Source organism: Schistosoma haematobium, chromosome 1, assembly GCF_000699445.3.
Source record: "Schistosoma haematobium chromosome 1, whole genome shotgun sequence".
NCBI lineage: Eukaryota > Metazoa > Platyhelminthes > Trematoda > Strigeidida > Schistosomatidae > Schistosoma > Schistosoma haematobium.
The window spans coordinates 62,907,807-62,920,829 of NC_067196.1; the positions used below are offsets into that span (position 1 = coordinate 62,907,807).

The 13,023-nt window shown below is 32.4% G+C and overlaps 1 protein-coding gene across 1 annotated transcript; it reads left to right on the plus strand.

Annotated features, from left to right (window-relative positions):
* The first annotated feature begins 7,035 nt into the window (after window positions 1–7,035).
* Window positions 7,036–12,795, plus strand: MS3_00000876 (uncharacterized protein). Its single transcript, XM_051208469.1, has 2 exons — window positions 7,036–8,939; window positions 12,657–12,795. The coding sequence occupies exons 1-2, from the start codon at window positions 8,763–8,765 to the stop codon at window positions 12,786–12,788; spliced, it is 309 nt and encodes a 102-aa protein (XP_051074762.1). The 5' UTR covers window positions 7,036–8,762; the 3' UTR covers window positions 12,789–12,795.
* Window positions 12,796–13,023: the final 228 nt, after the last annotated feature.

Consider the following 13,023-nt stretch of genomic DNA (forward strand, 5'->3'; position numbering starts at 1 on the left):
AATTCCCTTAATCAAATAAGATATGAGATATATTCTTTTAAACAAAAATATTGCCACTTATGTTGAATGAACTAAATTTTAATATTATTATATAATTCGTTCTTGTTAAACATGTGAAAGAAGTATTCATTAATTCTTTTTTACTATTTTCATCATACCACTTCTATCCCTTACCACCGCCTCCTTCCTCACCCTCCAGCTAAAGCGAAAAATATACCTACTGAATATTCTCATAAATCAATACTACTCTACTTTTAAATCGATTATTTAATTATATAATTCAAGTTGTATAAGTATTGTATAGAAGAAACCACATTAGTAAACTTTTATAGTCATTATACATTTTATTTATTTGTTGTTTAACTCAAAGGAGTTTACGAAACTTTGTATCCTCCGTCCCCCCTCTCACAACCCCATACAATTTATGCAAGAATTTATAATATTGTTTAAAGGAATGATTTAAAAATAAAAGTATACTACTTGATTAAATTTATTTTTCATCAGGCTAAATTATGTAAATCATTAAATTGTTAATTAGATTGTTTTACATCAGAAACTATTTGATGGGTATTTTAAAATAACAATTTAGATTTCTTAATTTAAGTTTTCATTTCAATATTAGAACATTGAAAAACACTCAGGTTTATCGCTTAAATTCTTCAGTCAGGCTCTGATATATATATATATATATATATATATATATATATATATAGCTGTGTGTTTTATTTTGTTTAAAGTTAAAACAAACAAAAGTCGAAAAAACTGGTAAACATGGAAGTTGATGTCTCTATGGTAGTTAAAATGAAACATGAAAAATATTATTCAAAAGGAACAATGAATTCATGAAGTAAAATGTATGAAATAAATAAGTCTGGATCATTGGGAACTTATCAAGTTTTATAAGAAATTTAACTGGATATTTTGATAAATTCAAAGATCAATGAAGTTTGTTAATCTTTGAAGAAATCAAAGTTTTGTAACAGTTTCATTAATAAACTTAGAAGATGAATTAATACAGTAAGATGGGTCCATACTCCTTACAAACTCTTTCAAACCTTGTATTCAAAAAAGGAAGGTGTCAATTTTTAGGAAAAATAAAAAAATATTTGATGTCTAACAGTAACACACAAACGATGTGACACTAGTCTAAGTATAAAGAGAATTGAAGGGTCTTCTGACGTGTAATAATTATGGAAAAAGTAAGGATGCTTGGTCGTGTGTCTTCCGTTGTTTTTTTTGAGTGTGTTAAAACTAACAAGACATGTATTACTACCGAATAACTGGTCGAAATCAGCGAAACCCATCGAACCCAAGCTGGACAGCAAAGGGTACAAACGGGAGAGATGCTTTTTTACTCCGGTCACGAGGATGAAAGTGCTCCACACACTCACGGAGTTGCTATGATGCTGTCAAAACGAGCACCAAATAAACTTATTGGGCGGGAATTTCATGGATTCAGAATCATCAACGCATCCTTCAAAACAAAGAAGGAGGGAATCACGATGAATTTTATCCAGTGTTATGCACCCACCAATGACAGTTCTATGAGAGGCTGCAGTCAACCATAGCGAGGTGCCCAAGAAAGGATCTCACTATCCTGATGGGAGATCTAAACGCCAAAGTTGGAATGGACAACACTGGATATGAAGATATCATGGGACAACATGGACTGGGTGAGAGAAACGAAAATGGAGAAAGATTTGCAAATCTGTATGCATTCAACAAATTGGTCACAGGAGGCACAATATTTCCACACAAGCGTATACACAAAGCTACATGGATCTCACCGGACCACACCACAGAGAACCAGATAGATCATATTTGCACCAATAAAAAATTCCGAAGGACAATGGAAGATGTGAGAACCAGGAGAGGAGCTGACATAGCTTCAGATCACCACCAAGGCGTGACCAATTTAAAACTGAAGCTAAAGAGAAACTGGACAACTGGATAGACAGCACTGCAAAGGCTCAATACAGCCTTCCTTTGAGATACTAACAAAATCAACGAATTCAAGATAGCTCTCAACAACAGGTTTCAAGCCTTACAAGATCTACTGAAGGAAGAAGAAACTACTATGAAGGACAACTGGGAGGGTTTCAAAGAAGCATTAACTTCAACATGTCAAGAGGTTCTGGGCCGCAAGAAGCATCATCATAAGGAATGAATCTTTGTCGAAACTCTGGACAAGATTCAAGAAAGGAAGTAAAAGAAGACAGCAATTAACAACAGCCGAACAAGAGCAGAGAAATTGAAGACGCAAGTTGAATACACTGAAACAAACAGGCAAGTGAAGAAGAGCATTATTGCCGATGAGCAGAAATACATGAAAGAACTAGCAACGACAGTGGAGAAAGCCTCGAGAGAAGGAAACATCAGATAACTATATGACACAGTGAAGAAACTGGAAGGGAAATATAGTTAATCAGAGACCGGTCAAGGACAAATAAGGCAAGACAATCACTGGAATTCAAGGACAGAGGAATAGATGGATGGAACACTTCGAAGAATTCTAGAATAGGCGAGCCCCATTGAATCCACCGGACATCGAAGTAGCACACACAGATCTTCCCATAGATGTCACTCCGCCAGCGACGGAAGAAATCAGAATGGCCATCAGACAAATCAAGAGTGGGAAAGCAGCACGACCTGAAAGTATACCAGCTGAAGCTCTGAAGTCAGACATAAAAGCAACTGCAAACATATTCTACGTTCTATTCAGGAAGATTTGGGAGGATGAACAAGTGACTGGAAAGAAGGATACCTCATCAAGATTCCAAAGAAAGGAAATCTGAGCAAGTGTGAGAACTACAGAGGCATCACACTACTGTCAGTACCAGGAAAAGTTTTCAACAGAGTGTTGGTGAACCGGATGACAGATTCGGTAGTCGCTCAACTTCAAGATCAACAGGCTGAATTCCGTGAGGATCGGTCTTGCACAAACCAAATCGCGACACTACGGATCATTGTGGAACAATTGGCTGAGTGGGACTCGTCACCATGTATTCACTTCCTTGACTATAAGAAGGTGTTTAACAGAGTGGATAGGAGAACCGTATGGAATCTTCTTCGACTCTATAGTGTGTTTGGGAAAAATCGTCAACATCATCCGGAATTCATAAATTGGTCTACGGTACAAATTAGTGCATGGAGAACAGCTGACAGATGGATTCCAAGTGAGGATCGGAGTCAGACAAAGCTGATCACTTTCCTCCTTTCTCTTTCTTCAGGTGGTTGACTGGATTATGAAGACCTCAACATCTGAGTGAGAGCACGGAATACAGTGAACAGCTAGGAATCAATTAGAAGATTTGCAGATAACTTGGCCTTTGTATCCCATACACATCAACGAATGCAGATGAAGACAACTAGTGTAGCAGAAGCCTTTGCATCAGTAGGCCTCAACATACACAAGAAAAAAAGCAAGATCCTCAAATACAACACAGAGAACACCAACACAATCACACTTGATGGAGAAGCTCTGGAAAATGTAGAATCTTTCACGTACCTGGATAGCATTATCAATGAACAAGCAATATCTGATGCAGATGTAAAGGCGAGGATTGGCAAAGTAAGGGCAGCATTCCTACAGTTGAAGAACATATGGAACTCGAAAAAACTATCAACCAATATTAAAGTCAGAATCTTTAATACGAACATCAAGACAGTTCTACTGTACGGAGCTGAAACGTGGAGAACTACTACAACCATCATCAAAAATGTACACGTCTTTATAAACAGTTGTCTACGAAGGATACTGAATGTCCGTTGATCGGATGCCATCAGCAACAGACTCTTGTAAGAGAGGACAAACCAGCTTCCAGATGAAGAAAGAAGAAATCAAACTGCATTACGAGGCAAGCACTAAGGTGGAATCCTGAAGAGAAGCGGAAAAGAGGAAGGCCAAAGAACACGCATCATCGGGAATTGGGAACAGACATGAAAAGAATGAATAGAAACTGGAAACAACTGGAAAGGATTACCCAGGACAGGGTTGGATGGAGAATGCTGGTTGATGACCTATACTCCTCTATGAGGGTTAACAGGTGTAATCAAGTATGTAAATAAGGTTAAAAACATCTGTTTACAAATACCAAATAACTACACCACAGTTAGGACATTGATTGTTGCAGGCCTAAATAATGTTATTCTCAGTACTTTTCAATTAAACCGTAGTTAATTTTTAAAAATATATGATGGTAAATTCATGAAACACAAATCAAATGTCGTTGAATAACACAAAATCTTCAGTTAATTTTAAATATAAATGGTGGTTATATAGTCAACTGTTGTGTTTCAAGACTATTGAACAACTTATATGTTAAACATATATTTGGTTTTTTGAAATTCGGAAATATTCATGTAATCTCTGTAAGACAGTGTCAATAATAGAAATAATAGTTCTTATCAAAGTTTATTACTTGCCAATGTTTTTTTGAAATTAATTTAAAATAATCTAAAATAGTATGCTGCATTGTTGGTTAATTGATAGGTAATCCACTGGAAATCCTGAATTCACGATTCCTAATGGTCGTTGGTTTTCTTCCTTCTACAGATTTCTGTAGATGATAATTATTTTAAGTTCATAGATAAACGAAAAGAGAGAAGATTGAGAGTTTTGTGATCAGCTATCTGGGTGAATTAATAATGAACTTCGTTTTTAGATTGGCTTGGTAAACTAGTCAGAAAAAGGAAACAATGACTGAAAAATTTCTGTTGCCAAATTCAGGATAAAAATGGAACCAGTGTGCATTTATTTATAGACAAACTGACCACGCATATATATACATATATGTACGAGCGAGGGTTGTGGGCAGGTTAACACTATGTACTCATTGTAATCCACCCACGTTAACGTCTGATTTTTATGATGCCTTAAAATGTCATATGGCTTGTCTGGTTCGATGTGTACGTAACCTTAATTAAGTAGTAGTCACAGTAAAAAGTTAGAGTTTGTTCAACAGGAAAAAACTGATGCACGAAATTTTACTCAATGCATAGGGAGAAAAGCATCCAATAGAATTGAAAATCTGTTCAGAAATTCAGGCACTAAAGATGTCCATCATATTGTCACGGGGATATATTATACGATTTAGTTGAACTAGAATTTGGACAATGCTATTTCAGTTAATTTTTTTTGCGCCATAGTAACGAACACTTTGACATAGCACGTGAATTACAAACGTGAAATGAAATATATTGATCCTGTCAACAGAATTCTATGTAGTGGCGTTCGTTCGAAAGTTTGTGATTATCTTTTTGCAGCGGAAATATGAATTCAGCAATGATTAAGAAAGACCTGTGTTGATTTGTTTGAGTTGAGGTGGAACAAATAACTAAACAAGTAAAACCATGCTATGCAGGTTAAGGAATCAAAAGTATGGTAGCAATTCTCAGTTTATTTTGCCGTTTTTGTACTAAAATTATCAGTATACTGGTTTGTGAAGGTTAAGCTATGCAACCACTGTAAGCCAGTTAGGACTGTATAGACATTTCTTCTTAGTATTAGACTCCTCACCCGTACAATGGGAGATCACACCCAAGATCGTCAGGTCACTTGAGGAATGCTTAGTCTTTAAACCAGTCAGCTGTACATGTCTAACCTCATTCAATTCATGTTTTTGCATAACCAACTTCCAGTGTCTTCGATGATTGAACTCCATTGGTTACCGCTTCCTATTAGAATTTCAAGAATTGCCTTACGAAATTAGTTACTAGTAAAAACATGGTAGTTTTTAGTATAGAAGTTTGGATGGTGGTTCATTAATATTATGTCCAAGCATCTGAAGCGAAACCTGAAGGCTCTGAGTTTTATCCTCGAGGCGCACTGGTGAAGAATCGCATACAAGAACAGAACAACTGTCCATGCTTACTGGCTTTCAGTGCGCTATGTCTGAAGTGATTACGAGTTCACCTAGTTTGAGAACGGAACAATGACTCTGAGACTAAAGACCAATAAGCTGACGCGTCCCAGCCCCGCTAACTAGAGAGAGAAGTTCAAGTTCGAAATAGGGAAATATATTCCGAAAGCAGCCGGAAGCACGAGCAATAACAACAGGCCAAATCAAACGTACATTTACAATATAAAATTGTCCTTGGGAAGCGTTACAAAATAACATACTAAAAGATAAAACGAACCCATAGCGTTTAAGATTCTTCCAAGTGGGAAACACAACATGAAGGTGAAAGTGAGCGCTTTTGGCGCGAAAACAAGAAATTCGAATTTTTAAAATAAAATTACGAAAATAAGGTATTCACCAAGTGAGCTCTGCGGATCTAACATCCTCAGCACAGTGGTTGGTTTGTGATATTATGACAAGATGTCAACTACAAACCGGATAATAAAAAGATTTATACAAATACCTTTGTTTCGTGACTGAAACTTTTAGTATTGGTAGGAAGTAAGGATGTTTATCATCATTGATAAACGTTTTAATGTGGTCGCTGAAACATATGAAACACTTGTTCTTTACGAAATAAATCTTTTTCGAAAAGTAAATCACAGAAAATTTCTTCTTCGTTGATTCAGAGTAAACTCTTGAGTTCACTGTATTATAAGTGACCAGGTAGTTAATAAACAAACTTCTGACCAAAAGATGTTTAAACAGATCAGAATACCTATATACATATATAGTCCAAAGATAGTTGTTTCATAAAACAATTTTCTCGGTAGTTCAATATTGTTTTATCCTCAAATATACATGAATACTTTTAACTACTAGATAATGCATAAGTTTATTGAATTTGTTCACTTCAATATTACTAGTAATACTTTACTATAGTCATCAATGGACAAGTTTCTGTTTCAAATTTATTTCATCAAAACATTTATACAAACTCATATTGTAAATAATAAATCACGCAATTATCAGTAATATACAGGCAAATTTCTACATATCATTGTCTTAAACTATATTTCATCAGGGCCGTACTAAATATCATTCAAATAATCGATTAACGAGTGTATTATTTTAAAATATGAATTTGATAGATCAGTTGTTAACGCCTGATTGATTTTAACTAATTATTTTTTGTATTCAGAGAATAAGTGAAAACAATGAAGCATAATGTTTATATCGATTTATGACATGTTCCTTTGTTTTTTCTTTTTTCGCTAGTCTCATCTTTTTGATCTAACTTGGATGATAGAGTTAAGTGGAATTTTTCAACTGTTAACTGGTCACTAAAAAAATTGTGTCAGATGATTGAAGAGAGTTAACTGGATATTCTGAATCTGAATTTTCTGTTAGTTGGTGATTGTCAACAAGATATATCTGAAATATTAAAGGAGTTGAAATGCTTTGTCGGACTCGAACCATGCTCAGTCAGTGTCAGCACTTATCTAATATAGAAATGATTAATATTTTACAAGACTAGGATACTCATCATTATTCATCAATGAATGATAACCATTTTAATTTATGTTCAATCTATATTCATGATCTATCTATATCAGTCAAGTTTAACTCTATGTTAATCAATCGTTACTAAAAATCGAATGCACCGTGTTTTGAAAGTTACTTAATTAAAAGCAACAGGCGACCGACAAAACCATTTGTACTTTGACTACTAATACTACCAATCCCAACTACGTGTTTGTTTACTGTTCGCTGGAATTTCTAATTGCTCATAGGTTTTTTTATAAACTGTTACAGTTTCAGAGATGGATGGTTTAATCATAAAGATTTTGTTGTCATTTTGGACTACAAAATTATCACCCTTCTGAGCTACGAATTCTCTCCATCATCATTTAATATATTCATGTACTGTAATAAATTCATACAGCAAGCATATATTCCATATTATTTAAGCATTTAAAGTTATTTATTGATTAAAATATAACTTGCTTTCATGTTAAGTTGTCAATAGTTAGTCGAAAAATTTACCACTTTGTCATAAATATTAAAAAAAAAAGTATAGTGACTTGTCATCATGAATCCTTTAATAATACAAAACTTGTTGGCGTCTTTGCCAAAATTACACACTCACAAATATGCCCACCTACAAATTCATTAGCATATATATATATATATCCATTTGATGAATTGACCTGTCCATTACCAAGCGAAACATATTGATTTACTCAACATGATTCTTATTCAACTGTTTATCATTTGCATCATATAAATCATTGAATATGTTCACTGTAGTACAGAGTTGTTTTTAAAAAGATCTGTTACGTAAGATATCCAATATGTATAAACGTAACTGATCAATTGTTTTCTATCTCAATTTTGTTTAACTACTATTGTGGTGTGGCCTACTTATATCCACATAAGTAGTATATAACGATGGTCAAGAATAGAGTGTATTTCAGTAGAAGATCGTTAAGGAAGGAACGGGAACGAAACGCGATCGGTATGAAAATGCAAGAACAATGAAATCTGAGATAATGGACTGATATTTGCAAACGGAACAGTCAAGTTTGAAACAATGGATTGATATGTTGCAAATTAACTATTTACTATATGGTTCTCAGATTTTTAGTGAGATGCTCTGTAATTTCTTGTAAAATACATTCGGTTGTTTCCACTCGTGTTCATATTCACTACACTATCAATGAATTACAAACCGATGAAAAACATAAAATTTTCTAAGAAAATTTTCAAGAAATCTAATGTTTACATGAGAAACAAACATCATTTCTATTACTCTAAAATAGATTTAAGAAAATGTTATTACATTAAACTGACTTAATTACCTTCACTATAGACCAACTAACAAATGATCAATCAATAAGTGTTTATAGCTGATGCAAAATAATGATGATAGATATAAATAGAAAAACAAAAAAAACTGAACTTTTAATCCATCTCATTTTAATTTCAAGTTCTCTGTGTTTAAATGTGGTAACAGTATTGATGAATGGGTTATTTATAAGAAAAAAGGAAAGAAAGAAGTTTGGAACATTACAATATTTATATGAACAAAGTTATAAAGTATGTTAAATAAGCTTTAAAAATACCGGGTTTCGAACGTTTTTTTTTTTCTAAAAAGAATGACTAAAAGTATTTGAATAATTTATAAGTTAAAGAATTTCAGAATGATAGAAGACAACTATGCATGATTAGTCTATTAGTGTAGAATTATTAACAAACAAATTGAAAGTATAAGATCAGTTTAGACGGTGTGTATAATATTGATGTAAATTATGTAATAGATAATTTCATAAAAAGAAATCTATTTTAAAAATAGTCCATTTATGTGTAGGATATTTGAAATACACATTAATTCATGATAATAAAAGATAATAAAATGACAAGAATTTATTATAATAGAAGTTTTATAGAGATTGTTGAACTAATAATACGATTATAGTTGAAGAGTCCCATACTAGATATTTAATACATTCTGGTTTTCACCAGTTGTCTGTGTGTAATGTAAACTGTTATATACCGATGAGAATAATGAATCGTAACTGTTGAAATCTATTTCTGGACTAATACTATACATATACTTTTATTGTATAATTGTTAAGTAAATAAAATACGTATATTCATATTCTTCTTATTAAAAACTTTATTTTGACTGGTGAACTACTATTATACGCTTTACCATTCTTGAGTTATTCCCAGCCTATCAATTTCTATCTCCACATTCACAGCCACTTTTGGCTATATCTTGTACAAATGTTGTTTTCTGTTTTCTGTTACGATATGATCTGTTTGGTCGATATATCAACCCAATATGTTTGAAGTAAATGATTCATATCACAGAAGCTGAGATTTGTATTCTGGACTTAACAGGCAGAGCTAAGTAGGAACCGGAACAGATAAAGACTCTAAACTGCTCGTATGGGTTTTATGAATCATTGGTTCGGTCGGTTAATCACTATTCTCTAATTAGCAGTATCATTACGTTATACAGCGATAGGGGCACAAAATCAAAAGTTATCATATAAACTATGATAAGAATTTAGCCAAAATTAACTTTTAAGGCGAAAATTATTCCTATAATCATTTGTTGTCATCCTGACAATTATTTATTTCAATCGTTAAGATCATGAGTCAGTTGAAGCTAGACCACCATGGAAAACCTGGAAGCACTGGACGGCCGTTTCGTCCTATTGTGGGACTTCTCACCTACGACCTCGCCCCTTGCGAGATTCAAACCCAGGACCTACTGGTTTCGTGCGCGAGCACTTAACCACTAGACTACTGAGCCGGCATCCAGTGGTGTTAATGCCTAACCTCAACTAATCCACGAAATTGAGCGACACATCCACCATTGTCATCAGTGAGTTACAATCTCACAACTGACCCGGTTGAACTCCACTGGTCACTGCTTCTCATTAGAACTCCAGGATATACCTCTTGAAACCAGTCACTAGTGAGCATATTTTGATTATTATCAGAAGGGGTGTTTGTGGATATTATGGTAATTTCAATGGACGATATCATGAGTCATTTGAAGCTAGACCACCATGGAAAACCTGGAAGCACTGGACGGCCGTTTCGTCCTAAAATATTTCCTGATTTTATTAAATAATAATATTTTAAAAGAAAAAATATTGTAATTATCTGAAAAATATTCAAAAAAAATTAATGAATTTATAATATGTTTTCTGATTTTATAGAAATTCATTTGTGACTATTATACAATACAGTACATGTTAATTATATTGTATATCACTAATCAAGCCATATTAATAGAAATTACTACTCACCATAGAATCATATATTAATGAAATACATCAGCTGATTAGTTATATCAGAATAATAAAATGAGATTGGTACTTAATTGAAATATTACTGATGATTATTATTTCTTTTCTTTTCTTTCTTATCTTCTTTTTCTTCTTTTAACTAACTAATTCAATTTAATGCTTAAATAATTTTTTTTTATTGTTGTAGTTTATTTTTTGTTTTCTTATTTATTCAAGAACATTTAATTAATGATATTTCAGACAAACCTAACTGTTTTCATATTCAAAACATTTATCACGATGATCACATGAGTAAATAGAATGATTGATCATTTTATAAGAAAGATAAAGCAATTGTTACTAAGTTGAAAATTTACTAAGAAACTAATAGTATCAATTAGTTTATATTAGATTATCTAAACAAGTGATCATTATTAATATTGTGATATGTTTGTACATTGTGCTACTAATTCCATGTCTTCGACTTCAATAATATGAATAAAACTATATCTATCCTCTTCTCTTCCTAGCACTGAGGACTAGAGTAAATATACTAGTTGTATAGATGAAACTATTCGATGTAGTCCCAGTATAATCAATTAAAATACGTCAAGTTTATTGATGATAGATTAGAAATAAATGATTAGAATATTTAAATTGAATAATGAAAGCCTATATAACTGATTGTAGCCTCTGAACAGACCAATTTATTTATTCTTCTTGAGTCACATTTTGATCTTGTTAATTATTTGCTTATCAATCTTGGCTGTTTTTGTATGAGCGTATGTTTGTGCACTTTTTATCCTATTCATCACATGTCTGTAGCTTATTTTTGTATGATTATAAATATCGATTAATGCTTGATTAAATGGAGTTGGCTTACACACCTTCTCCACTGTGCGTCATTTCTCTGCTCGTTTGTCTGGATCAACGATTGTATGAAATATACGTATTCGTAATCCATTCTTGTATTCGACTTATTTTAGGTTAAGTCGATAATTATATACGAGGATAGCCGACATGAATATTTCAATAACAATCATTTACATGATCAATCTGGAGTCAGATTAAAGATCACCACAAAAATGATACAACTTCTCAATCCATTCATTCTTTTGTTGTCAAAATAGGTTTGATTATTTTTTATGAAATACAGTTCACTTAAATTATTTCATTAGTCAATACCAATCTATTTAATTAGTAAATGTCGTAAGTGAATGTAAAGTTATGAATACTTCTTTCTGTCAATGACAACTATTGGCAGAACACAGATTCTGAAAGTAATCTCATTATTATACATGTGATAAAAAGTATACAAAATTAAGAGTAAATTTTTATGACAAATGAAATTATTAGTTATTTTTGTCTTCTACTATTAATATCGTGTTACTATTTTTTAAAAAAAAACAAACAATTTTCATCTTTAATATGCGTTATTTAAAGAACATTTGAACAAGTATACATTAGATATCGATATTATTTACATTGGAAATGCCTTTAAATGATGTTTATCCAATAGACGATAGTAAATCCTATCTCAGAACATTAAAGACCTCGTACTATTGATGAGTCTTGAATTGTAACGAAACAGTTGTCAAATATATTCCATGATTTTCACTACTTCTTAAATATTTTCACAAAAAAAACCATCTATCAAAGAATAAATGCATTTTTAAGTGTTAAACAATATCCGCAAAAGAGGAAGAATATTTTACATCAACTTGGTGCCCAAATACTGTGAAACTGTTCGATCAAATTTAGACGAAAGTTCTTATTGAATAACCATAAAATACTGAAATAATAAATTTAACTGTTTTTATTACAATTGTCAATATATTCAAGATACTATTTAATTGAATGAATTGATAGAAGAGAATTCATCTGGAAATTCGATGAGGGATTACTTTTCGTTCTTGTTTTTTTCTCGTTTTTGTTATGTAAATTTGCATTATTATTATTAATATAATAATTATTATTATTACTTTTTTTCGTTTCAATCGTTCATCTCTAGTTTCCATTGTCTTTGTGTGAAGTGAAATTTGGAAATGAATTCCTAATTGATCATCTGAAAAAATTTGGGAATTTTTGTTTCCCATCAGTTCCACTATGTGATATTAATTGTTCGTTTTATTTTTTATTATAAAATAAAGCACATTTTAACAATAATTCTCATTTATTAATTTAATCGTTGAATTTATGAATTAATTGAAGTTACACTACTATTATGGAAAACCTTGAAGATGTGACTAATGGAGTTCAACCGGGTCTGTTGTGAGATAGTAACTTATTGAAAACAATGGTGGACGGTGGCGCAGTTTCGTGGATTGGTTGAAGTTAGACATTAACATTGTTGAATACTGACTCAGTGGTTTAGAGGT

Coding starts and splice junctions, on each gene's coding strand:
- MS3_00000876 (XM_051208469.1), top strand. CDS start 8,763: ATGATGATAGATATAAATAGAAAAACAAAAAAAACTGAACTTTTAATC. Junction 8,940..12,656: donor TATATGAACAAAGTTATAAA/GTATGTTAAATA, acceptor GTTCATCTCTAG/TTTCCATTGTCTTTGTGTGA.